At 58.5% G+C, this 25,477-nt stretch overlaps 7 protein-coding genes across 7 annotated transcripts; 2 read left to right on the plus strand and 5 right to left on the minus strand.

The window, feature by feature from the left end:
• Positions 1-2,145: 2,145 nt before the first annotated feature.
• Positions 2,146-4,940, plus strand: THITE_2124399 (uncharacterized protein). Its single transcript, XM_003657969.1, has 4 exons — positions 2,146-2,677; positions 2,777-3,464; positions 3,550-3,711; positions 3,768-4,940. The coding sequence occupies exons 1-4, from the start codon at positions 2,430-2,432 to the stop codon at positions 4,623-4,625; spliced, it is 1,956 nt and encodes a 651-aa protein (XP_003658017.1). The 5' UTR covers positions 2,146-2,429; the 3' UTR covers positions 4,626-4,940.
• An 893-nt stretch (positions 4,941-5,833) lies between these two features.
• Positions 5,834-7,202, minus strand: THITE_2124403 (uncharacterized protein). The gene has a single exon (XM_003657970.1). It carries the CDS (start codon positions 6,958-6,960, stop codon positions 5,839-5,841), a length of 1,122 nt encoding a protein of 373 aa, XP_003658018.1. The 5' UTR covers positions 6,961-7,202; the 3' UTR covers positions 5,834-5,838.
• A 431-nt stretch (positions 7,203-7,633) lies between these two features.
• THITE_2124406 (uncharacterized protein) lies at positions 7,634-10,362 on the minus strand. Its single transcript, XM_003657971.1, has 5 exons — positions 9,527-10,362; positions 9,348-9,434; positions 9,141-9,275; positions 8,368-9,031; positions 7,634-8,240 (listed from the first exon to the last, which is right to left on the minus strand). The coding sequence occupies exons 1-5, from the start codon at positions 9,974-9,976 to the stop codon at positions 7,903-7,905; spliced, it is 1,674 nt and encodes a 557-aa protein (XP_003658019.1). The 5' UTR covers positions 9,977-10,362; the 3' UTR covers positions 7,634-7,902.
• A 3,526-nt stretch (positions 10,363-13,888) lies between these two features.
• THITE_2124409 (uncharacterized protein) lies at positions 13,889-16,009 on the plus strand. Its single transcript, XM_003657972.1, has one exon. The coding sequence runs from the start codon at positions 14,505-14,507 to the stop codon at positions 15,744-15,746; it is 1,242 nt and encodes a 413-aa protein (XP_003658020.1). The 5' UTR covers positions 13,889-14,504; the 3' UTR covers positions 15,747-16,009.
• A 2,858-nt stretch (positions 16,010-18,867) lies between these two features.
• THITE_2124411 (uncharacterized protein) lies at positions 18,868-21,031 on the minus strand. Its single transcript, XM_003657973.1, has 3 exons — positions 20,526-21,031; positions 19,506-20,461; positions 18,868-19,445 (listed from the first exon to the last, which is right to left on the minus strand). The coding sequence occupies exons 1-3, from the start codon at positions 20,745-20,747 to the stop codon at positions 18,974-18,976; spliced, it is 1,650 nt and encodes a 549-aa protein (XP_003658021.1). The 5' UTR covers positions 20,748-21,031; the 3' UTR covers positions 18,868-18,973.
• Positions 21,032-22,255: 1,224 nt separating this feature from the next.
• On the minus strand, positions 22,256-22,957 carry THITE_2124413 (uncharacterized protein). Its single transcript, XM_003657974.1, has one exon. The coding sequence runs from the start codon at positions 22,767-22,769 to the stop codon at positions 22,542-22,544; it is 228 nt and encodes a 75-aa protein (XP_003658022.1). The 5' UTR covers positions 22,770-22,957; the 3' UTR covers positions 22,256-22,541.
• THITE_2124414 (uncharacterized protein) lies at positions 22,958-24,545 on the minus strand. Its single transcript, XM_003657975.1, has 2 exons — positions 23,901-24,545; positions 22,958-23,508 (listed from the first exon to the last, which is right to left on the minus strand). Exons 1-2 carry the CDS (start codon positions 24,135-24,137, stop codon positions 23,023-23,025), a joined length of 723 nt encoding a protein of 240 aa, XP_003658023.1. The 5' UTR covers positions 24,138-24,545; the 3' UTR covers positions 22,958-23,022.
• Between the last annotated feature and the right edge of the window lie 932 nt (positions 24,546-25,477).

The following is a 25,477-nucleotide window of genomic DNA, read 5'->3' on the forward strand; positions in this document are numbered from 1 at the left end:
CGAAAGAGAGAATCATGGCGGGCACCGAACGCAAAACCAGATTAGCGGGAAAGAACAGATTTCTGCTCCTCGTGAAGAGGAAAGTGGTGACACCTGCCTGTCGGTTTGCATGTGCGGCAAAAATTACAAGTGGCCCCACCCTTAGTGTAGGCATGTGTAACCGTAACATGCATCTGTTTTTGGTACGGAGTATTCCGTATTCCGTGCCTAGACCAGCACGAGGCAGGCACGATCTGATAAGGCGGGTGATCCCCACCATACCTCTGGCGACCCCGCGGTGAGCGTCCCCACCACAGCAGCCTCGCTTCGACCCCCAGCTTCCCCAACTTCGAAGTGGCCTTTTGGAGATAATCTGCCTGTTCAATGAATGTCTTGAATTCATCAACTGGCATCCTCCTATGTGGGTCTGGCATCCAAGGCTGAATGATCTGGGTGCAATGTACAGTGCGCTAGGTGCTGTGCGTAATATGCCGCGTTTTCCTTGGCGTCGTGTTTCCGCGAGCCCTGGCTGTCGAGCTGGTGCTACACTACATCTGAAATCCGCGAGATATTCAGTGAGATGGCCATGCGTGCATCTCCGATACGACGGGAACTCCAGCCGGCCTGTTTCATACTGCGTAGGTTACTTTACCAAGGTGCCTTCCACGCCAGGGTCTGCAAATGGGATCCACGGATCGTTCACTTGAGGGCAGGCGCCCCGCCGTCTCCTCTTGGCAGCTCTCCGCTCTCGGTGTCTCCGCGTGGGGGCTGCGCCGTCCAGCGTTACACCGTCTGCCCGCGGGCACCTTTTCATCTCCATAATCCGATCACAAAACCCCGAGCAGCTGTCGGGCAGCGTGCTTGGTGGTCTGCTGGTCGACGGCACATAAGACACCAAGAAAGGCCAAGTCGGCGGTTCTCCGAGAGAAGTAAAGATCCGCGCCACGTTGAATATAGAAATGTCAGCCAAGAGGCTCTTGTTCAACTCCGAGCATGCAGTGCATCCGTCGGGTAAGATGCGTAGATTATCCCGAGCTGGACGGTCAACACAACTGAGAGGGTTCCGCGCCTTGGTGCTCCAAGGCTCGAGAAGGCCGGTGAGGTAGGGAGACAGGTAAAGACTGCGCTTCGAGCTCGAAAGTGTCTGTGTTCCTGGCAAGGCCATGAGCTAGCTGTCCCTGTGCAGGTTCAAAGCAGAACCGTGTGCCTTGTCTTACCCATTTGGTATGTACCTTACATGTACATTGAGAGTAACGTAGACGAAGCTTGGTCGGCCGACAGTGAAATATAAACGGAGGTCGACGCCCTCCCTCTCCTTGCCTCCTGGATGAACAGCCCTCATCCTACAATCAGATCAGCGGTTTGGCGAGGAAACCGCGCAAGCCTGTCCAATACCGCCTCGCATCGCCAGCAAGAAAAGTCCGTCCGGAGCAACCGGACGCCTGGGAAGCTTTCGGTCAGCCTCACTCCTCGGCGGCGCTGCCCAAATCCGGCGTCGAGGAGTCATCCGCTCCCGCCTCATCAGTCATTTCCTCGTCGGCAGGTCCCTATTTATCCCAATCTTGGCATCGACGGCCCAGCACGACAACACGACGCCCAGTGGGCCGGTTGTGCCCAGTTCGTGCGGTTGAGTCACTCCACTGGGTGTTGGTGAGCAGGTCAGTTACGTCATCCGCTCTGCCAAACGGGGACCCTGTGCTCGGATTCTGAGCCAAGGCTCCGATCTTCGCATTGCACCGCAACGCCGACGCCACCGCCCCTTTACTGAGTACACTAGTGTACGCGCCCTGCATGTCGCCTTGCTAGGGTAGGTAATTGGATGAGATCTGTCAATTGGTGAGATCCAGCAATTGTCCTTTATGCCAAGATGATCGACATACCACACATTTACATGAAGTGCAAGCGTCATTGATGCGACTGGCAGGCTCATCAGCCATTTTTTTTTTGGCCCAACGACGAGTTGACTACCTGTCCGCACACAGTCCGGAGTACGGATCCGTTGTGTAACCCCGACATACACATTACGGACCTCCCGCGCCATCCGTCCCACCCGCTGTTCTTTTGGTGGTTTGCGCCCCGTCGCAGTCCGTTCGGCATAAGCTGATTTGCTAACATCTTCAGCTCCCCCCCCGCCACTTAGTGGGGGATCCCTGTCCGCGCCGGCCGTTTGGGACTTTTTTAACTATTCGCCGAGTCTCCCCATTCTTCCCATGCCACAACATCTGGCTCTCTTCCCCGACCGTGCAACCGCCCGACACAAAGGTCTCGAAATTTCATCTCATATCTGAGCGCAACTGTCCAGTTTTCCCTTTTAATAGTCTATAGCACGAATTAGCGCAACCGCCGACATCACCACGGCTGACCTGGCGCTTCCCTTCTCAGACTCCGGTGGCACGCCGCAGCCGCCGCCGCAGTCACAGTCGCAGTCGCAATCGCTGCGGAAGCTTGCTATGAGCCATCTGATGGGTGCAGCATCGTCAGCCCCGTCGTCGCCTAGAATATACGCCAATGGAAACCACCCTGATGGAGATGTTCACTTTCAACATGGCGCCCTGCCGCCCCCGGGAACATCTTCCCTGACCAATGCGTTGAAGACGTTGAACCTCGATGCCAGCGTTTCCCATCTCCCCGGCAGCGCTCAGTATGACTCGCCCTACTCGCGCAGCATCTCTTCGACGGCGCCGACCTCACCGCGGATGTAGGTTGATCACAACCGCCACCTTGACGGGCCTGCGGCGGGGGGATAGCAACACGCTGCCCCGCCGCGAATTGCGCGTCTCTGCTAACCACGGCACAGCCCCCCTGTCCGACAAAACTCCGGCAGCCATACGCCGCGAATTCGGCCGCATGCGACCACGCTCAACATTCCGGGCATGACCCGCTCGAGGGCGTCCCCAGATGGGCGCATCCCCGATAGGGACGTCGCGGCAAAACTGGTGATCATCATGGTTGGCCTGCCCGCCAGAGGCAAGTCCTACATCACCAAGAAGATCCACCGATACCTGTCCTGGCAACAACACAACGCCAAGATTTTCAACGTGGGCCACCGGAGACGCATCGCTGCTGGTGTGGCCAATCCGTCCGATTCGTCGCCGACTACGACGTCCAACAGGATCGATGTGCCTAGCCAGGCCGCGACGATCCTGTCGAAAAGCGCGCAGGGGCCCGATATCGTCGTGGAGAGCGAGCCGACGAAATTGGACCTCAACAACCCCGCGGCTGATGGGAAGCCCCGCGAAAAGATGGACCAGTCGGCCAAGTTCTTCGACCCAAAGAACGAAGCCGCGGCTAAGCTCCGCGAGCAGGTGGCTCTGGATACCCTCGACGAGCTTCTTACATATCTCCTCCAACAGGGAGGTGCCGTGGGTATCCTGGATGCCACCAACAGCACGATCCACCGGCGACGGCTTCTTGTGGAGCGCATCAAGGCGAGAGAGCCAAAGTTGGGTATCCTTTTTATTGAGAGCATCTGCCACGATCAAAATGTGAGTTCGGGCTTTCTTTGTTCATTTCGTTTCACTTGTTCTTGTATCTGTCATGGTGTCGGATCCCAAATTGACCGCCTGGCAGCTCCTGGAGGCGAACATGCGTCTCAAGCTCTTTGGACCGGACTATAAGGACAAGGACCCGCGCCAGGCCCTGGAGGATTTTAGGCTGAGGGTCAAGGCGTACGAGAGTGCGTATGAACCCTTGGGCCAGTGGGAGGAGGAAAACGATCTGCAATACATCCAGGTTTGTCACGCCAAAGCATTCAAATTGCAAGTGCATTTGCACTGACGGCTTTCCAGATGATCGACGTCGGCCGGAAGATCATCCAATTCCGCCTCAGGGGTTTCCTAAGCGGCGGCATCGCCTCGTACCTGACGACATTCAATCTGTCACCGAGACAGATTTGGATCACACGCCACGGGCAGAGCGAGGACAACCGGCTCAACAAGCTGGGGGGCGATTCCGAGCTAACCGAACGGGGCCACTGCTATGGGCACGCCCTCTACAACTTCATTACTTACAAGCGCAAGGAGTGGCTCATCCAGCAGAAGAACAAGATCGCCAGCTCGACTTTCCCGCCGGAGCCCGGCGACAACACGCCGCCGTATCCGGAGCCGAACAAGGAGCTCGACGACAAGAACTTTTGCGTGTGGACGTCGATGCTCAAGCGCAGCATCGAGACGGCGGAGTACTTCGAGGCGGACGACGACTACGACGTCAAAGCGTGGGAGATGTTGAACGAGATGAACGCGGGCGCGTTCGAGGGCATGACGTACGATGAGATTGCCGAAAAGTACCCGGAGGAGTATGCGAAGCGGGCGAAGGACAAGCTCGGGTACATCTATCCCGGGGTCGGGGGGGAAGGCTACCTCCAGGTGATCAGCCGCCTCCGCGACATGGTGCGCGAGATCGAGCGCATCACGGATCACGTCCTCATCATCTCGCACCGGTCCGTCTGTCGGGTGCTGATGGCCTATTTCATGGACCTGACGAGAGAGGACATTGCGGACCTCGACCTTCCGCTCGGCTTACTGTACTCCATCGAGCCGAAGCCGTATGGGATCGAGTTCCACGCGTATAAGTACAACGAGGCGACCGAGTGGTTCGACGAGATCCCCGACTACAAGCCCCGGAAGACGGTGGACAGAAACAAGTGAAGTGAGCGAGCGAGCGGCCGCTGGGTCGGGTACCGCCGTTGTACAAATACGCAGCAATTTGGGGGTTGGGTGATGGGACACGGGGCGATTGTGCTCTGGCGTTGTCGGTTGCTTTATTTGCCGGTGTCCTGGTGGACAACCTCTGCTCGTTTCATTTTCCCCTTGCACTGCGGCGCATACAATGGGACAAGGCTGCCTATGGGTGTGATATCTGGGCAATGAAGGACTAGGGTCCGGCAATACAGAGGATGGTGGGGCAGCAAACACGGACGGGATGCGGCGTGTATTTTGGCTTTGGGAGGGTTCCAGGAGTACGGTTCAAAGGTTGCATTTTTTCCCCGCTCGGCTTCTTGTGGCTACGGTCGCGGTCGCCCTCTCTTAGTTAGGGCTGGCGGTTCGGTTTGCTTTCGGTTCCTTCCGGTCATCTAAGCAGATGTTTGCTATGGCCGCCGTTGGGCAGTACGGTCTGTTTGCGGGACGGCCGCCTAATCAACGCTTTAGAGGTTCCCTGTTCACACACAGGAGCAGATTGGAGTATGGAGGGTCTCAACGGGTACCTGCTTCCTGTTTCCTTGCTGGGATGATGCAGACGGCGCTACGAGTCCAGCCGGGCCGAGAGACATACGCTTATGACAGAGAGCGTGAGGTTGACCTGCATAGTACTATATACTTCAACAGCAGCAGGGAAGTTTGCCTGCGAGCAAGGAAATACAAACGGATTTCTGCTCGAGTTAGATGGATCCGCGGGCCGGCCGTCTGTGGCTCTCTCCTACGGAGCGAGGTCTTGGAGATTGTTCGGAGATTGTTCGGAGAAGACCCGCAGCTGTGGGAATCGGCGAAAAGGGGTTGAGCTTGCGCCTCATCCCGGATTGCTGGGTGACTGTCCCTTACCAGGGCGGTATTCCGTGAGAAGCCGAGCAATAACTGTGCTGTTATTGCCTAAACATGGGTTTATCACAGCTCAGAAAGCGTGTTTTGCTATGATCACTATCAATCAACACGCCGCGGACGACGAACCCGGGCACAGACACCACAACAGAAATCACAAAACATACCAACAAACACCACTGATCCCTCACCTATGCCCCTTATCCCGGAACCCTTTCCAACCAAACCCACCCCAGCAAGCCAAGAGAGAAACAAGAACCCCCCGTCTCCAACCCTCCCCCCCCTTTCCCCTCCTCTCCCCCAACTTTAGGTAGTGTACATACTCCTAAGGGCCCCCGCCGCCGTGGGCCATGGTGGCCATCTGCTGCGCCCGCCGGCGATCCACCTCGCGCTTCAGCATCACCAGGCACGTCGTGACCGCCATCACGACCGCCATCTCCCGCGCCACCTTTGCGTCCTCCCCGCCGCCGCACTCCTCCCCCTCCCCCCACAGGCCCAGGTCCAGCACCAGCCGCCCGCCGTTGCCGGCGCTGGCCACGCTGCTGCCGGCCGTGCGCGTGGCCGCGCCCCGCACGAAGTGCGCCACCGTCGTGCGCACCTCCTCGTCCTCATGCTGGTGGCGTCTGAGAAGAAGACCGGGGAAAGAAGTACTGGTGGTGGTGGAGGTGGTGGGGGGAAGGTTCCGCGCGCGCGCGACGCGCACCACGCGCTCGAGCACCAGCAGGCTGGATATTTTGTCTCCGTCTTGCTGCTCCTGCTGCTGCTGCTGCTGGAGGCGCTCGCGGCGCGAGGCGTAGCGCCACTGGAAGGTGCCCAGGCGGGTGCGGAAGGTCACGGCGCGGGTGAGCAGGCCGGCCGAGGTGATGGCGAACTCGTCCCAGGGTTGCGGCGGCTGCTGGACCGGCTGGCCGTCCTCTTCGGGGTCTGGGATGGTGGCGGCGTCTTTGGCCGAGAGGAGAAGGGCCTCTAGGGCGGCGGGGGAGAGCGGGGCGGAGTGAGGGGCGAAGAGGCGGACGCGCGGCGGGCGGTTGGGGCCGAAGCGGTAGGTTGTTGTGCTGAGCACGGGGATGCCGGCCGCGGACGAGGAGGAGGCGGTGGTAGTGGTGGTGGTGTCGTAGGGGGTGAGGTAGCAGCTCCCTGAGGACCGCCAGGGGCGGATGGAGGTGAACTGTGGGGCATGGGCGGCGGCTGAGGAGCTGGAGTCGTCTGGGTGGAGGGCGAAGACGGGAATCGGGTCCGGCCGCGGGGGCAACGGGGTGGAGAACCACGGCTTGCCGAGGGTCTCGATCTGGAGGTGGACGGTCGGACGGAAGGGGCGAGAGGCGGGCTCCTCGTAGGGCGGCGGGGCGCTCAGGATAGAGGGGGAGGCGCTGTCGAACCGGGCGAGCTCGATATCCTGCAGTGAATAGCGCGGGCTGTCAGAGGAACGAGAAAGGAGTGTTGCCATGGTGTTGTTGGTTTGCACAGCGTGCTGGCGCGTGTTGTGCTTGTTGTGCGTGTTGTCAGACTGCCCGGAGGAGGACTGCTTGTTGGTTGCGGCACTGAGCAGAACCGACTTTGGGAGACGGGAGGAAATGCCCGAGCTCTATATACTACGAGGCGACTCTCTGTACATACACAAATCGTGGCTGCACTGCCGCTGCCGCCACCGACCGCTATACCCAGATAAACCCCAAGCCAATAAACTCGCAAAACGAAGGATACGGCACTGACCGATGGATGTCTTTGAAGAAGCCCGGTCTCGTGAGTGCGGCGGAAAGCACCCAAGGCGTCATTGGCACCTCAAACCCTGGCAACGATCATCAGCCAAGCCCACTAGCGGCTTGGCGCACCGGGCTTGGACCCTTGGCACTGCTGGAAGACCCACCTGGGCCTTCGATGCGAAATACGACGGTGGGGCCCGGCACCCCCGGCTGCGCCCGTGGGCAGTTCGGGCGCCCTTGTTCGTGCTGCACCAGAGCTTAAACTGACGACTAACTACAATACAACCTATACACTGGCGCCGGCGCAGTGCAACATGCAACGTGCAACGGCAGGCATTTCGCTGGGCGTTTTCCATTCACGCCTCTGCAGCGGAGCAGGTGAACACTTGGCAACGCATCGTTTGTGGGCGATGCGCCACGGTATCGAGGTGCTTGTCGAGGACTGGAAAGACCCAAGCTACCCTTCACAAAACGTCGGTTGGCAAGCTTTGGCATTTGAGGTAAATCTTGTGCGGACGCACTTCCGTACTGTGTACGAATATGGAGAATTATATCCGCTTGCAGGACCAAGCGTTTCCCGCTTCTACACTATCTCTGGGAAGCATGAGAACTTCCCGGGAGCACGGAGGCAAAGGCCGAGAAGCAGCAGCCCGGGGACCCCGACGACCACAACGCCGGCCGCCGGCTCAGCGCGTCCTCCCAAAGAAGCCCCGGTCCCGGTCCAGCTGCGCCTCCACCCAGCGCGGCCAGCGGTTGTACGCTGCGTGCTCCCGGTCGACCTGCGCGTTCAGATACTTGAGCCAGCGGATGATGCCCACGCTGATGCCCGCCTCCGGCGACCGCTGCGGCATCTTGGTCGCGCACTTCTCCTCCGCCTCGCAGATGGGGGCCATGATCTGCTGTAGTGCGATCCAGTGCGCCCCCAGCAAGATCGCCACCTGGTTGTTCGGGTCCACTAGCCTCTGGAACTTGTCGTGCGGCAGCATCATCCACCACTTGTAGTGCTCCGACAGGGCGAGGTATGCTTTGCCGGTCGGAGTCAGCAATTTCTCTCTGTTCTCTCTAGGAAAAAGGAAGAAAAAAAAAGAAAAAGAAAGAAAGAAAGAGAGAGAGAGAGAGAGAGAGAGAGAGAGAGAGGAGAGGCAACATACCCTTCCACGAACTAACAAGCAACATCCTCGCGATCTCGCCAATGAGCTCCCAATACCCCCGCTCGACCTCCCTGCCCTCGACGCCGTCCACCAGCGCCCGCAGGCCCTCGACGCCCTCGAGCGCGCCCTCCGCCCACGCCCTCTCGATCAGCGGCAGCTCGCGCATGTGCGGCTCCAGCACCTTCTTCTCCCGCTCGTCCTCCAGGAAGCGGGCGAACATCAGGCGCCCGCCCGCCCCGCGGCAGTACACGGCTATGGCGACGATGATGATGCCCCGGATGAAGCTCATGTACTCGGCCATGCCGTCGTCCAGGTACACGCTCTGGTACGTCAGCGCGTAGCACGTCGCCATCAGCGCGTTGCCCTCCTCCGCCAGGCCGTCGTCGCCGCCGTCTTGCCCGCCTCCGCCGCCGCGGTGGTGGTGCTGGTGGTTCTCTTCCTGTCCCGCCACCACTGCCCCCTCCTGGTGCTGGTGCTGGTGCTGGTGCTGGTGCTGCCGGCGGTGATGCTGCTGCTGCTGGCGGCTCGCGTCGGCGAGCGATTTCTTGATGGCGCGGATCGCTTTGAGCCGGTGCGCCATCGCGGCTGACGCCAGCGTCGGCTCGGCGGGCGAGATGAGCGACGAGGCCGAGTAGCCTAGGATCGCGTGCATTAGGTAGTCGTACTGAACGAGGGGTCGGGTTAGTTCAGATATATAGGCCGACGCAGAAGAGCGACTGGTCTTGGCTAGGCCAGTGGATGGATGGAGAGGGTAGGTAAAAGTAAGTACATGCCTTCTGCGAGAGACAGGGGATGTCGTGGAGCCAGAGGTCTTCGGACCCGAGCGGGTGGTGCGGGTAGCAGTTCAGCAGGAAGTGCTGGAAGAAGCGCATGTCTTGCAAGCTGAAGATTGGGATCTGGTGCTGGGGCTGCGTTGGCTCCGAGTCAGCATGCCGCTTCGAAGTCTGATGAGACCAGATTCAAAGCGTGTGGGACTCTACCTGGTGCACGATGGTCGGCAGCGCCGGGTATTCGCACTTGAGTCCCTGCTTGACACAATGCCCGCACGCGGGCCGCGTCTCCTGGCACTGGTAGGGGGTCGCCGCTTGTTAGTCTCGCAAGTCTCACCGCTACAGTTCTATTTCTCCCTCGCCGAAGCTGGCCGTCCTCTAGCGCTCACCTTGATCCGGCGCCTCTTGCAGTTGAAGCACCCTCTCCTGCTCTTGGTATGGCCCCTTCTCTCCAGCCGCTGCCTGGGTTGTGCCTGGGTCCCATGGCTCATGCTGCTCTCACCATGAACCGCGTCGCCATGGGAATATGGCGTAAGGGCGGCGGCGGGTGAAATTCGCCGGTGCTGTCGCGGCGCCAGTGGATGCAATGGCACGCTCGAGACGCTCGAGAGGGATGACGCCGACGTCGGCGACGCTGACATGATCGGCGGCGGTGTCGCCCTGGATGTTGAGCTTTCCTCGGCGAGATAGCCAATGTCGTCTTGCTCGGCCTGGAGGAACACCGCGTAGTCCCACGTAGCTGTGTCATCGTTGCCAAGCGTCAGGATAGGGAGGGTTGTCGTCGTCGGCTGGGGATAGTCCCCATCCACAGGCTTGCCGGCGTTGGGCAGGGCTTGCATGTTGTCTGCGTGTTTCGCTGCTGTGTTCCACGAATATCTATCTGACTTTGGCGGTCTTACGAGGTGATTTGGGGAGGATCCTGTCTTTTTGCTTGACAAGAGGTTCATCAACACGGTCGCAGCCAAGAGCGCGTTGATCAACCAGCGCCAAGACCGCCGCGCCCCCTTTGTGGAGTTGACCGAGGCAGTGCCGGTGAAGTTCCCCAGACCACCAGGCCACGGCGCGCGATGACGAACAAAAAGCCCTGCAGTCGGTCCTCAGACTTCTTCCGAATCATCGACGACATGTTATTGTGTACAGGGACCGCCTGACTCCCGACCTATAGCCGACGAGAACCAGCCTGCTGCTGTGTTCTCAAAGCAGAAGAATGACGACAGCCTCCCCTCTGTCGGGTCATAGGTTCCTCCGACCCAAGCACCACAGGGCCAGAGCCTCGTGGCGCCAAATCAGCCTTACGAAATGACACGCGGCAAGGCACCACCATCGGGCAGCTGCCCCGCTTTTTAACCTTTGGGAGGGCCAACCCCTCCATGCACCACCACACATCCTTTATCTCCATCTACATCCGTTGACCGAGCCGCCCTGTCGCGGAACTTTGCAGCGGACAGCTCGACCAGCGCGGTCAATGAGAAGGCGCAGAGGAACGTTCATTGAACCGACCCGAGCGCCGGCTCTTCAAGATGATGAGGTGGCCGTTGGCCGGGCAGAGGCCCCACGCTGGACGATGCAGCATGCCGTAATGCTGACAGAAAGATGAGTAGCGAATCGCCAATGCTGAGCCGGGCTGGTGTTCAATAGCCTTCTCATAGGCTTGATGCGCACTCCGTGAACGCTGGCGGCCACTTCAGCGACATCCGACAGAGGTAACCCGGTAACCGAGTCGACGGGAGAGAAACGTATCATTCAGCGACTCGGCAATGTGGTGGAACTTTGGATGAGGCATTGGCGACCGGTCACAAGATGACGACGCCCACGGCTCGCCACAACGTCTGCGAACAGCCTTGCCTCTTAACGAAGAAGACGCGTCGGTATTGAGGCTTTTTTTGACTGGCTGATTGGTAAGTCGCCAATCTAATGGCAGTCACCGGGAACAAGCACGTGTGGTGTCTTCAAACACCGCGCGGTCTCACCACGAGACGGAGGTGAGATGCGACCAAAAGCTGCTTTACACGCAGATCGAGCGGTGGGAGCTGTGACCAAGCCCGAACATTGACCAAAGACCCCTCGCTTGAGGAATGTACATAGAAGCACAAGGAATGTGGTGACACTGGCCGCCATCTCCACGATATGTCGGGCCTCCTGGCAGGCCGGCCGCTGGTCCATCGACCATCGCACAGCTCGACCACAACACTCTGAAGTAATCGCGAGCAACTTCACGTTGGCGCTTTCCAGCTGTCAGAGCACAATTGGATAGAGATGAAACGACGCTTCGCTAAGTTGTTCCGGTAGGCGCCCGTGGCGTTTGTGAGTGCGGGTTGCACGAGCCTGAATTCTCGTGCCCCTAGAGCTAGGTGGCGCTCCCCATCTCAGGCCAGATGGCCCAATCGGTCGTCGTTAAAGAGGTCCCGCCAAGACTAATTTCGGAACCTACCGCTTACAAGTATTTACAAATCGCCAAGGCCACGACGACTTCGAGCAACATCAACAACGAAGAATCGAAAAGACTCGTAGGAACAACTTCGTGAAACCTCAACCAAATCGAAAGAAAAGAAAACCGAGATAACCCGTACCCTAACCTTGACCCATATCCTAACCTTAACCCGAATCCTAACTAGCGGGGGGCTAGCGCCGCCCCCTATACCCCTAGCGAACTAACCCCTTGGCGATAGAGCAAACGCCTTGGCGATCGGGGTTGCGTAAAAACGCTATAAAAACATTGCCGACAATTGGCCGAAATTAGTCTTGGCGGGACCTCTTTAACGTCTACCGCAGGAGGGCTGACACCCCTGTCGACGCCGGAATTGGGAGCTTTGAGCACTTGCTTGTCTCACTGCAGAACAGCGGGAGTAAAGCGCAGCAAGCATGTTTGAAACAAGAAACAAACAACAGTCAACTCTAATTGGAAAAAAAGAAGAGAAGCGACAGATATGGACGTCAAAGAAAAAGCATTGTCCGCCACATACCTTGCCGAGGCAGATAGTTAATTACACTACAGCTGATGCCGTCGCGGCTTAGCCAGCTCCATGGCACGGCACAACCGGACATTCAGCTGGGTAGCGAGCAACCGTCTGATTCCAGCCACAGCATTTCATCCCGAGGGAGAAGGGAGAAAAAAAAGGAACTCAATTGGCGAGCCTTCTGAGAGACACAAGACCCCTGTGGGCGGTGACAGAACGGTGATGTATACATAGTGTGTGTGGTTTACACTAGTGATGGCTTTTGCACCCGATCAAAGGGACAAGATTGGCGCCGCTAACAGGTGGAGCGAAATCGGGGCTAACTAGCGGCGAAAAGGGCAAAACAAGCCTTTTTTTTTCCGATCCCACAGCGAATCTCAAACAAGCGGCCCACGTGTTCGGACGCTCCGTGGCGCCGGGTGCAATCTCGCTTGCGGCCCGCCACACTGAGCTGTCAACGTCTGCGTGGATCCACGTCAATTGGCAGCCAAGACATGCCGGGTGCCGTCCGTAGGGCAGAGATGGGATGAACCGTTTGGAGTAGCGTGGGGGGAAGTTCGGATGTCATTTGTCAGAGCGAAAAAAAAGTTGGGATGACAGGCGCTTGGTCTACGGAACGTCTTGATGATAACCTGTCGTGCGCTGACTACCTAACTGAGAGGTTCGCATGGATGACTGTCGTGTGCGGAATATTGCAGGACACAAATGTTGGCGCGTACTCCGTAGGCTAGTTACCGCCAGGGGCACTTCCGAGACTTCGTGTTTCAAAGTGAGGGTCCAATCACATGGGCAGCTGATTGGTGAGGCGACTGGGCCTGCCAGCACGCTGGGCCACGCCCTCGGAGGAGTCGGGGGCAAATTGTCCGCGGCACGGCCAGGCCTCTTCTCATTTCCTGGATTGCGCGGAAAAGACTGCCGCGTACCTGCAGAAGGAAGCCTGTTATTGCTCTCGACAAGGTCCGTACCTGCATCTCCGGAGTCACTTGCGATTGGCGCGGCGGGCGGCGAGTGGGGCAAGCTGTCGCAATCCTTGGCGTTGGTCCGCCTTGTTGAGCAATCAACGCCGTCTCGCAGCTCCACCTCTGCGGCCCAGCCCCAGCGGCAAATGGTTGGTTGGACCATTTGTTTCGACTCCTCCTCGAACTTGGCAGGTGGTGACGCTTTGGCCGCATGCGGCGATTCGCTGCGGCGCGTTCTTTTCATAAGCAAGAGTTTGCAAGGCCCCGGACTTTCAAAGTCCAGAACGTGCTGTGGAGCGGTATGGGGAGGGGTCAACACAGGGTTGAGGAACGACTGGGTTGACGGCCAAAGACTTCTGATATCAGGTCAGCCCAGTTGAAAGCGGGATGATGGCGTGTTCCTCGGCCCCAGTGGGTCGCAAGCTCGGTCAGGCACCCAGGCCTGGCTTCTCGAGGCCCCTGGGGAAAGGAAAGGAAGAGGCACGACTCGACACACAGGCCTTCATCCAGTCCGAGCACGGTTGCTTCGCCGGTAACATGCAGTGTACTCCGTATTAGTATTATCATCAGAGTGCTAGCACTTGGGAGACCGGAAGCTTGGTGCCAGATATCGCGGTGGAAATATTTTGTGTGCCGAGTAGTTATCCGTGTGCGAGGTCTGTTTCTGATGAGGTTCACTCAAGCCCAAACAACACCTAGAGCGGATCATGCTGTGCTCAATTCGGGTGCGGTTTTTGCCAGTTCGTCCCACGTCAGTCCAGAACCCCGCCGTCAGCTACCCCCCCTGTCGACCATCCTGGGCTGGCCCGCTCCTTCCTTCCAGACCCTGGCCAGGGCCCCAGCATCCCGGCGCTTTGCAGCTCTCTCTTATAGCCCACGACCTCGTGGTGCCTTCCCGACTCGGATTTCCCTTGAAACCTCAACCCACGGTCGCGGGCTTTTTCATTCCTTTCCCCCAGCCTTTTGTTTTCCCCCGGTTGCGAGCTTCAACCGTCACACAGCCGACTCTCGCGCCTTCTGGTCACGGCTGCGGTCACTGCCCCCCCCTCTCCAACCCTCAAGTTCGCATCATTCCTTCTGCGTCTTTGAGAGACAGCGACACGAACACGGCTACGCGACTCGGCCCTGGAGATTCACCTTCATTTCCAGAATATCCAGTGTGGCCTGGAGCAACCGGCACGTGTCTGGCGATACGCCCTTTCATTCCTTTCACGACCTGTCGTGTCGTGCTGGCCCTTCTTTCGCACTGTTGCGCTCCTTTACAAACCTCGCGGCCCGGAGAACCACGACGACTCGAAGAAATAGACCACAATTACCACCCAGCATCGACCCGAGTCATCATTCATTCATCAAGGTCTTAGCGATCGCATTGATTGTCCAGGATTCCGCTTCGCCAGTGGAACATCGCGACCTCCCAAGTCCAAGTTGAACAACTCGGAAACCTCAGCGACATGTACTCCAAGGCTGTGCTCTTTTTCGCTGCAGCCGGCCTTGTTGGCCAGGCCGCCGCCGCCGTTGGTCGCCATCAACACGGCCTTCAGCATGCGCACCACAAGAGATCCCTTTTCACTGAAGTGGTGACCGTCACGGATTGGGTTACCGTCACTGTCACGTACGGCGAGACCAGCACCACCGGCCACAAAGTGTTCTACACCGACAACCACCACCCCCATTTGAGCCTCAACACCACGACTTCCCACAGCACCACGAGCTCCACTTCTGCCGCTCCCGTACTGTCCTCTACCACCTCCACCACTTCTACCGCCATCGTTCCCAAAGTCAGCTCGACGTCCACAACATCCCCCAATCCGACCACCTCGCCCAGCAGCGCCCCCGGTAATGTCGACGTGGTGGTCAACACGCCGGCTCCGACACCAGCCGTGGCTTCTACAACCGCTCACGCGGCTCCTGCTACGCCTTCTGTCGCCGGTTCTGGAAGCACAGGCATCACTGGTGGCAGCGGCACCAGTGGAAGTGGCAGCACCGGAGCCACCGGCAGGCGTGGCCTTGCGTACAACGACGCCAGCTTGCTGCCGCAGTTCCTCAATGCCGGAACCAAGATCTCTTGGGCCTACAATTGGGGCCAGACCGATGACTCGAAGACCAGCCTCGAGTTCGCCCCAATGCTGTGGGGTCTGAAGGATGGTTTCCCCGATACCTGGCCTGCGAACGCTCAGAAGGCCATTGACGCTGGCTCCAAGTGCTTGCTCAGCTTCAACGAGCCGGACTACCCCTCTCAGGCCAATATGTCGCCGCAGCTCGCTGCCCAGAAGCACATCGAGCTGATGAATCCCTTCGCGGGCAAGGCGCGCATTGGCTCGCCGGCCATCACCAACAGCAACCAGGCTGGCCAGGGCATCCAATGGATGCAGCAGTGGTTCGACGCCTGTGCTGGCCAGTGCGCCGTGGATTTCGTCAACATCCACATCTACGGCGTCGACACCAACGCCTTCCTCGCTCACCTGCTGCAAGTGTACAACACGTTCAAGAAGCCGGTCTGGATCACCGAGTTCGCGTTCAGCGGGAGCCCCGACGAGATCAACTCGCAGCTCGAGACCGTCATCGACCAGATCGAGACCAACTCGACTTTCTCCTTCGTCGAGCGGTACTCGTACTTCATGGTGGCCGACGGCAGCCTGGTTCAGGGCAACTCGCTCAGCACTTACGGAAACACGTTCGCCTACGGCGCGTGAAAGAGCGAGCGCTCCGGGCACTTTTCGATTCGTGGGACATTTTTGCCATTTTGCACCACACTTTTCATGGCACTGTTCTGGAAGGATATCTTCAGCCGCTCTGGTTGTATCCCCCTCCTGGACAGACTAGAAGAGGAGGACATGCTCCGCCCATCTTCTGCCACAAGCTTCAATTCATGTATTTAGTTAAACAATCTCGTTCACCTTCTCATCGTTCGCTTCCGCTTGCCCAAGAATGGCAGCGAGACCACTTTTGATGTTTCTTGTACAGTTTACCGGACCAGCATGGTACCAGGGATTGGCAAAACGGCGCTGGCAAAGGGTTATCGGTGCCGTGGATGGGACAAGGCACCTGATCATCTAGATGGGTCAAGGTTAGATTCACGAGGCCACGAAAAGGGAAATAAAGGACAGTTTCCCCGGTTCGCACTGTTGTCCTGTGTTTGCTTGTGTTTGTTGCGTTTACCACGGTTGAGCGGTTGAGCGTGGATTTCTTTGTCGTCAGCGCGCGTGGGAGAGCAGCATGTTTGAGACTTGCAGTCGAGGTCGGATCAGCCTCCGTTCCAGAGGTAAGACACGCAGGCAACACACGGCGTGATGGGGTTCTCGCCACGTTTTTGTCTCAGCCAGTTCCTAGCCGAGGGCATTTACGAATTCAGGGGAAGCTACTTGTGTACATCGTACAGCAAACGGGATGGGCTTATTGAGGCTGAAATTATCAAGTTGAACTCGAGCCCACCGCGGTATCTCGAGACGAGGAAGAAGCTGTCTGAAAGGGTCCTGGTTGAGGCACTGAGATGGGCGCTGGGTCTCCACGTCCCGCAAGATACCTACTGTGTACATACACCTCGATATCCTCGAGCCCACGGACCCAGCTCACCTCATCCACTTTCCCCAATCCCAACAACCCCCAACCACCGCTTGCACCTTGCCCCAACCAAATCCAACTCAGCCCGGGTAGGTTCACCTTTCCCATACAACACGCCCGTCCGCTATCTCCTTTCCCAACCACCGACCAAAAGCGCCCCGGTAGAGAGCAGGTAGCTAGCCCCCTTCCACCAGATCACCATCCATCTCGGCTACAACGTTAGTGGAACGTACCAAGACAACTTACCTACCCGACACTTCCCCAAACCGCCAACCCATCGCCAAACTCTTCCCCCGCTACCTTCCCCCACCGCCTTCGCGTCCGCTCCCCCCTCCCCTCCCGCCTGCCGCCGCCCGCCCCCCCCTCCCCTCCCGCCTGCCGCCGCCCGCCCCCAGATCTGATGACAACGCCGTTGCCCATCCCCATCTCCCGCCCCTTGACACCTTCGCAAACCGGCCGCGACCTCGTGAGTGTTTTGTGAGCGGCAATCATCTGATTCGACATCATACAGGACAAAGTTTGGCATCACTTCTGGACAAGCTTCCTTGAATGGCAGTTTTTCCGGTCGTGGAAAGTTATTGGCGTAGTATCTGTCAGCGTTGTTTAGCCAGAAGTTGGCTGGGAGTCTTGCACTAACACTAACAAGCAACAGTTTGAGCTCTCATGATATGCACCCTCCGGCTTCCTACCTCCGTGGAACTCGCAGATAGTGTGGTCTCCATGAGGCAGTGTCGGCTCAGCGCCAAATTCGTCTCCTACCATGGATATTGGTAACTGACCTGTCTGGAAGAACCTATCTTTGGGATATCAGTAGTCTCATGACGCTCGGCCTTCTTCTAGTTGTGTAAGGCGGCAGAGCTTTTACCCCTATTTTCTATTCCGAGACAGCGGCAGGACGGGTGATGTACTGTACTTGCTCCGTTGTGCATTATTGAGACTGCTTGGCCACTCGCTACCTGGAGAGCCGGCAGAGTCCAAGGAGGAGCAACCATCAGAGATGTCGTCCAGGTCACTTCTCTATCTGTTACCAGGCACCTTACCCACTGGTTTCACTTCCAACTCTTCATCAAAGACATGTTTATGCCCGAGATGTTGTTTTTGTAAATCGATGGCGAGAGGCTTCGGAGTACCTGCATATCACAACCGTGACCTCGACCACCCTTCTAGAGCAGGAAAGAGAAGGCACCAGACCCAGCCGGCAGCCTTGCAGATCTCATATCACCCCTTAGCTTCCACCCACGGCACCAGAAACGCAGCACAAATTCTCAGCCCTGGAACCAACGCACAGGCTGGCGCGTGCTTGACCTCCATGGCAGCCGGGTAGTTACTCTCGGAGCGTTGACATCATTGTATTTCGATTCCGCACTAGCGCACGCTGTATCTAGATTCTTACCGCACCACGCTCGACCTTGATACCGCAATATCAATAACACTAACGACACTCGTATGGATGTAGCACCCAGACCCCTCTCAAGGTATGCACACACCGCACGATCCGTGGCGTCGTAACCGTCACCAACGATCGTCCCGACCATGTAACCGTGTCCAAAGGCAAGGCACACAGAACATACCTACTCCAGAGAGGTATCAAACAGACGCGTGGGAGAGAGTATACACACACATCTCTCGCCGCAACCTCTCTGCCCAGCAGGTTTCGGGGTTAATCCCATAATCCCCCGATCTGCCCTCCAAGTATTCCACGCACAAGATATCCCAACCCCGAACCGCAAACAGGAGTAGATATCCAACTTCAGAACGCCGTGCAAATGCTCAGTTAATGTGCGCGCAAAAAGCAAAAGGCAAAAGCCGAACCAAGGGCAACGGGGGGTAAGAACATGTCCAACGCCGAGCGTCGCATCTAATCCACAACCGAACCGTTTCGGTCCCAAGCTCCCAGCCCCCCGCTATAACATCAACAAACATTGAATACAGACGACCTCCGGGGTATGTGCATCAAGATGGTAGGTATGCGAGTAAGGTAGGTAGGAAGGCAAACAAAGTGTACGTAGACAGATATAGATGAGAGGGGCAGAGAGATAGGTAGGTAGGTAGGTAGGTAGGGAGGCCAGCAGCCCCGTAGCGCCCCCTTTTGCCGCAGAAAGGCGCACGCGCCAGCTGAACCAGCCAGGTACGCCGCCCAAATCGCATCAAATACCAATATGAATCAAAACAGCAGCATTAGATAATTATCTTGCTCAGCGGGGATGGGGTATCTCAGAAGCAAGGGGAAAAAAGGAAGAAAAGAGAACGGGAATAGAGAGGGCATGCAGGCAGGGCAGGCAGGGAGACAGGCAGGCAGGCAGGACCGCGGAGCGGGGCGGGCATGGCCACCACCGCGCAGCAGATGAGCAAAGCAAACTCAAGAGCGCTCGCCGCCCTCAGCCGGCGGACCAGTCGTTGCTGTCGTCGTCGTCGTCGTCATCGTCGCGGCTGGCGCCGTCGTCCGGATGTGGAACCGCTCCCGCAGACGGTCCGCGAGCCGCGCCCTGCGCCCGCGCTGTTCCTCCTCCGTCAGCTCGCCGTTCCCGCCCCCGCCACCGGCTGCGCGCTGCGCCTGGTGGCGGGAGCTGTGCCGGCGGAGGATCTCGATGCGCTCCTCGACCGAGGCGTGCCGGAGCCGATGCAAGTCGAGGAAGCGCGACGACCGTCGGCGCTGTTGTTGGGCGGTGTTGTTGTTGTTGCTGCTGCTGCTGTTGTTGTTGTTGGCGGTGGTGGTGCCGTCGTCATGCTCGTTCCAGTTCTCTGTAGCCGCGAGGGGCGGGGCGGAGAGGAAGGGATCGTCTCGATCAGCCACGGCGGTTTGCTCGCTGTGTGTTCCGAGATCGAGTCGGCTTGAGAGGGGACGGGCGTTAGTGGGGTGCCTGGCGCGACGAGGATGGGTGAAAGCTTACCATAAGGGGCAGGTCCCCGAGATATTGATGAGCCAGGGGTCGATACAGGGTGGATGGAACTGGTGAGAGCACGGAAGCAGCCGTACTTCTTCGCCGACTGTGAAATCCTCGGTGCAGATCGAACAAACGACATGTTCGTCGGAAGGGCGGCCTTCCGCCTTGTGCCTCTCCCTACCCACCGCATCCGCGTCACTCTGTTGGCTTTCGGCCGGTGTCACCTCCGGCTGGGGTGCTGCACCCGACATCGATGCAACATCGCTCTTGCGATCTTGCGGGGTCCGCGGTTCTTCCGGAATCGCCGATAACCTTGTTCCCAAGGTCGGATCCTGCGCCGTCGCCGACCGTTGCGACTCGAGTTCGAAAGACCGGTCGCCCTTCGCCGGGTCCCCAAACCTCACGATCGGCAGCGTTTCCAGCACTGCGCGCGCCAGCCCCTTGGCTCGACTCTGCGGCGGCCGCCCTCCGTACCCAGACCGCGGACCGTACCGCTCGGGGTAGCGGTGGGCCCGGACCGCTCCCGACACAATGATGATGAGGAACAGCACCGTGATGAGCCCCGTGATGCTGTATAGGACGCTCATCGCAATCGCCGAATTGCTCCCGTTCTGCTGCTCCTGAGTGCTCGACGGCGTGTTGGTCGCGTTCAAACTTCCCGTGATTGTGGCTCGCAATGTGCCGCCGGCCCGGATGGTGTTGTTCACGGTGTCCGCCGCCTCATCCGAATCACCCATGGTATAAATCGTGTTGTAGCTGAGGTCGTCGCCGTCCAGGCTGCAGCTGTTCCCATGGATGCTGTATAGCAGAATCGCCCTCGGCGCGTCTTCCATGAGGCGATTGACGACTGCCGTCGCGTTGTCGTTATCGCAGCAGAGAAAGGCTATCGTGTCCTGGTTCGCCAATGCATCGGCGTTGTCAGGATCTTCGGCCGCGACTAAGCTCCCGCGGATCCATATGGACTGTGGCGTGTTAGCGACGACGGCACCTGGTCAGAGTCCGATCGCGGGGCGGTCTCAGTCTCACGCTTCTATCTGTCTGGTTGAGGCCCGCGTCTTCCGTCAGCGGGTACACGTTGTATGTCAGGTGCAGAGCCTCGGACTCTGGGGCGGCGAGCTGGAGGTGCAGGAGCGAGGCCAGCTGCCACTCGGGAGGGTCGGGGATCGGTGCTATCCTCGCATCTTCGGCGAGGACTCGGCAGAGGGCCTGGAGGAGGGAGGCGGCGAATAGCCAGCCCGACAAGGCCATCTTCTTCCCGCTTTCCCACGCCGGCGACGGTCGACGTCGCTGCAGGCTCGACTGAAAGCAGGATGGCTGGGCAAACCTCGCACCGTCGGTCTGAAATCGGGTCGCGAAGGGCCGCCGATTGAGATGGAGGGCGGGGAAGGCGGAGGGAAATGGGCGGCCGAGGACGGATCGTTTGTTCGGCGGCAGACCAGGCCTCCCAGCTCACGGTGCCCGGCCAGACATGGCGTGAGCCCTTCTGTGGCCGATCGTCGTCCCTGTTTCTTCGGGTTTTGATCGTCGGCTAAGGCATATGCTAAGCGGCTGGGGGAGGAGGCGAACGACTGGAGGAATGGACGGACGGGGGAGCATGCACGATGCCCACACAAAGCGAAGCTCGGCCCAGTCGGAACAGCTGCTGCGGGATCGCCGTGCTAAGAAGGCTAAGCGGCATGCATTTGGGGTACTGCATGCGCATGCGTACAGTACATGCTCAAGTAGGTAGGCACCTGAGCAGACGTGTGGCTTGAAGCCAAATCCAGTCAGTTGGGAGCTCCTCCTACTCTCTGTGCAGTGGCGGAAAGCATGCTGAATGAGTCCCGGCCTTTGTTCTCGTCGTAGTGTACTGTATTCAAGGAGCGAGCAAGCCCGAGTGTTCGTTGTTTGGCGACGGAACCTCGATCTCTGCGGGGGTCTGCCCGTGGGGAAGCGGCGGTACTGCTACACGTCAGTGGGTCGGATGGGCAGGGGTGAGCGGCGTTTTGGAACTGTTTTAGTGCCCGATGCTGCTTAGTGTAAAGCAGCCATCGGTCCCTCTTAACATGACCGCCTTAAGTCGCGATGGAGCGGCATCGTTATGAAGAGGGGTGCCTGAAATCCATTCCATCGCAGCGCTTCCGGAAGCCTGCGTGACACAGTGCACAAGACGTCGGCGAACGTCACACTTCACAATCTCGTCATCGTGATGATTCGCTATTTTGATCCGATTTCCGGAGCGTGGAAGCCACTATGACCGATACGTGATAGTTAGGCAGTTAGCGTGTGGCGATCTTTCAATCTGTCAGATCTCCATTGCTCCGCTGAAGATGGACGGGTTTAACATCTCCACACGGTCAGCACGCAGTAGTCGAGTATTGTGAAGGTATGCAAGCGGTTACATCGACACGTGCCTCTGGCCACACCACCGGGAACCGGCAAACTCCTGTGTAGAGCCGCCACAGACAGGCTGACACTGAGAGCTCCAGCTGAACCCGTCTGTGTAGCCTACCACAGTCGTTATCGACCAGCTACGCCAAGGCTACGATCAGCCCTTGCTTTCCTTTTCCGGGTCGACAGCCCTGCAACGGTGGCATGAGCGTCTGCAAGACCCGGAACGTCCCTTGGTTATGGCTCCTGAACGTGGACACGCTCCCCGGTAAAACGCTCTTGTTTTCCATGCTCCGTGCCAGGCAAAGATACAGCTGGCTCGGGGATTTTTCTCAGCTCAACAGCAAGCGACCTGGAGATCGCCCGTTGACGTTTCAGATGCCAAACACAAGCATGTTGACACACACAGAGGCGATGCCGACTGCTACCGCGTATCTAAAGTTCTTAAGAGGCGCATCTGGGTGCTGTACCCCTGTACCCCCGTCCAGACGTCCTACGAAAACCACTGGCGGCCCAAGAAGACTCCTAATTTCTCGAACTCGCGTTGTTACAAAGTAGATGCTGACGGGATGATTTACTCGTGGCCCAGGGTCGAGTACGCTTCCCTGTCAGGGCTCGTGAGCGCCCAGGGACGGATTATTCTCCGCATGAATGGACATCACACAAGTTGTGTCACAGCACCCAACAGACCCTTGCAACAGAGCCGGCATTCACGATGCGGCTAAATGCAGCTGCCGAGATCGCGTTCAGGAGCATGTGTGCCCCGATGAATAGAAAGCCCTTGTGCCGGAGTATATATGTGTGTGATTTGCGCGCTTTGCTCCAAAGTTCCTCGCGCCAGCTGTGGTCGGCGATTAGTTCGCGCCGGCAGCACTCACGGCATGCGTCGGAGGACGACATGTTTTGTGGCGCAAGGCTTGCACTGGGTTTCCAGTCCAGTCCAACTGGGGACTGGCGTCGGTCTGCTAGAGAATGCGTTGGACAAGGACCAGTGAGGAGGGAAACCCCAACGACTCGTCTGTGACACCTTCCACGTTGGCTGGTCAGCGCCGCGTGTCGCAACCGCTGACAGGTGGACGAGGAATCGATGGTGGTGACACCTTGTGAAGTGTGTACATTCCATTGGGTCAGTGAGTTGGTTGGGCAACCGCCTTCAAATCTCCTCCATGTCCTCCAGGTCATCCAGGGCTGGAAAGTCGCCAACCTCGACCCGCTCCGGCCTGACGAATACGCCACGCTTCAGCTCCGACTCTTCGCCCCAGTACCGGGTGCCCCCGATGCTGCCGTCGTTCTTGCCCACTGGTTCGTCCAGCTGGACGCCTACCCAAGCGCCTACGCCTGGGATCTCCTTGACATCGCCGACGTACTTGATTTCACCTCGCTTCGTATCGTCTTGGCCGACCCTGCACCGCTTCCCAACGGCGATCCCCCGGGCTTCAATCTCTCGAGCAATCTCGGCAATTCTGGCCTGCTCATGGCTCGGGGCGTTGGGGTCGAAGCGCCCCAGCTTCTGCGCCTTCTTCCAGGCGAGGACAGAGTCCGTCTTCTTTTCGTATTCTTCCTCGGAGAGCACGAACTTCTCGACCCCGGCCGTACTAGAGAAATTGGGCCTCGCTGAGACGGGCCGAGTGTCGACGACCTGGTGCCCTGGGTTAGCCGCACGCTCTCCCCATATGACATGAGAAGCAGATCCCCTTGGAAGATGCCTCACTTGGAGCACTCTTTGGGTCTGAACTACGGCAAACGCCATCTGTGAGGCTCATGCTCCGCTCATGCTCATATTACTGTACATCTGTCCCCCTGTGGCTCTGCAGCAGCCGGGAGCTGGGACGAAGACACATTCATCAACAAGGATTCAGACCCGACAATGCAGCCAGTGGCCTGATGAGTTTTTTGCTTGAGTACCGCGGCTGTGCTTTGAGCATAGCGGCTTCCACGTCCCTCATTGGTGCCACTTGCGCTTTGGTGAATGCGGGAGATAGAGGTGAGAGGAGAGGCGCGGACGCATCCGGACGGGCGGTCTTATCTTACCAATAATTCCGCGTAAGGGACGAGCGGAAACTGTGCCAGGCGGACCGAGTCCTCATCCTGGGCCTCTACCGGGATCTTCTCATTGGACGGCGCCTTGAGGAAGATCTGCTGGCAAGACGGAGGAATGCCAGTGACGGATTCGAGCTTGGCCTTGAGCTGGGAAATGGACCATGACGGCGTGATCCGTCGCTCGGAGGAGGCGTAGTCCGAGACCACGTAAAGGGGCACGTCTGCCATGGTCAGAGCGAACGATAATAATGCGCTGGAGCTCTGCGAGAGCGGTTTGCGAAGCGCTGGTAATGCAAGGCAAGAAAGAAGCCGCGTGAGGAGCGAGTTGATCTGATGAAAGTTGAGAAACGCTGGGGCAGTCAAGGGATGCTTGCTCAGCTCAGGCTGGCGGAGTAATGTTGACTCCTCGGCGCCGCCCTCCAGAAACGGGACGGAAATGCTGTGAAATCCCGGCGGTGCTCGATGGACAAAGCGCTTAAGCTACCTAAACAGCTCGCAGTGCTGTTTGCGGTGGTCCCGAGACGCCCAAGAATAATGTAGAACTCAACAGCCGGGAGTTTCTCGATCGCAAATGCCAAACCTGCCGACGTGACTGCTCTATGTGCACGGATTATCTCTTCACTGTGTATTGCTGCCTTGTCTTCCGCGATTGCGGCGGGGTCCACATAATGTTAGCTTGCCCCTTTTCGTTCGCCAAGGCTATTGCGCCACAGCGGCAGCCACAAGGCAAGCCATATCAGTGGGGCGCCTGCCCCAGTGGCCTCGTTCTAGCCTCGTCAGTTGTCGCTTCACTTGACCCATCAACAACAAACGACTGCCTTGTTCTTTGTTCTTTCCTCCAGAAACTGTCCGGCGGTCTCAGAATGGACACCTTACGCCCACAAACAATGCAACAATGCAAAATTGCAGCAACCTGCCTCTGCCGCCTCCCGCCCGCGGCACGGATAGCTGCACCGCTCGAATGTTCTGCCGTGAGCTTCGATTGGGTCACACCCGTTTGTAGGCCCGTTTGCAAGCCCTCGCTACTTCAAGGGCCCATCTCATTGGGAGGCGCCGGAGGCGCCTGAATTAAGGCCAGCACCGGCTCCGGACATGACCGCGTCGACGCCGTCATACATGAGATTCCGCGGTAGGCTGAAGGTCAAACGCCGCTGCCGAGCGCCATTGGTCGGACCTGCACAGTGGTGCTGGACTCGCCTCGCTCTCGACGGCTTCCAGCTACGGATACACAGTGCTCCGTAAGGCTCTGCCGATACCCGAAGCCGGGGTCCCACCACTCGGTGCGACCCGCCGCCCCATCTCTCCGCGATCATCGTGGACGCCGTGCAAACGGCCGATGAACAATGGCTGAGACACACACGGCGAGTTCAATGCAGCGCCCGACAAGTCGCCCTCTCACTCGTTGGCCCGCGTCTCCCCCCACAGGTGTCTTGCTTATGGTGAGTGAGGCTGCGACGAGGCCGCTACCCGATGCATGCTCTCTGTCGCAAATGCCATTGTCACACTTGTCCACTCACAGATGACTGTTCCGTTTTCCTCCACAGCACCGGCCTCAAGCCGAGTCACCG

This window comes from Thermothielavioides terrestris, chromosome 6 (genome assembly GCF_000226115.1).
Source record: "Thermothielavioides terrestris NRRL 8126 chromosome 6, complete sequence".
NCBI classification, from domain to species: Eukaryota; Fungi; Ascomycota; class Sordariomycetes; order Sordariales; family Chaetomiaceae; genus Thermothielavioides; species Thermothielavioides terrestris.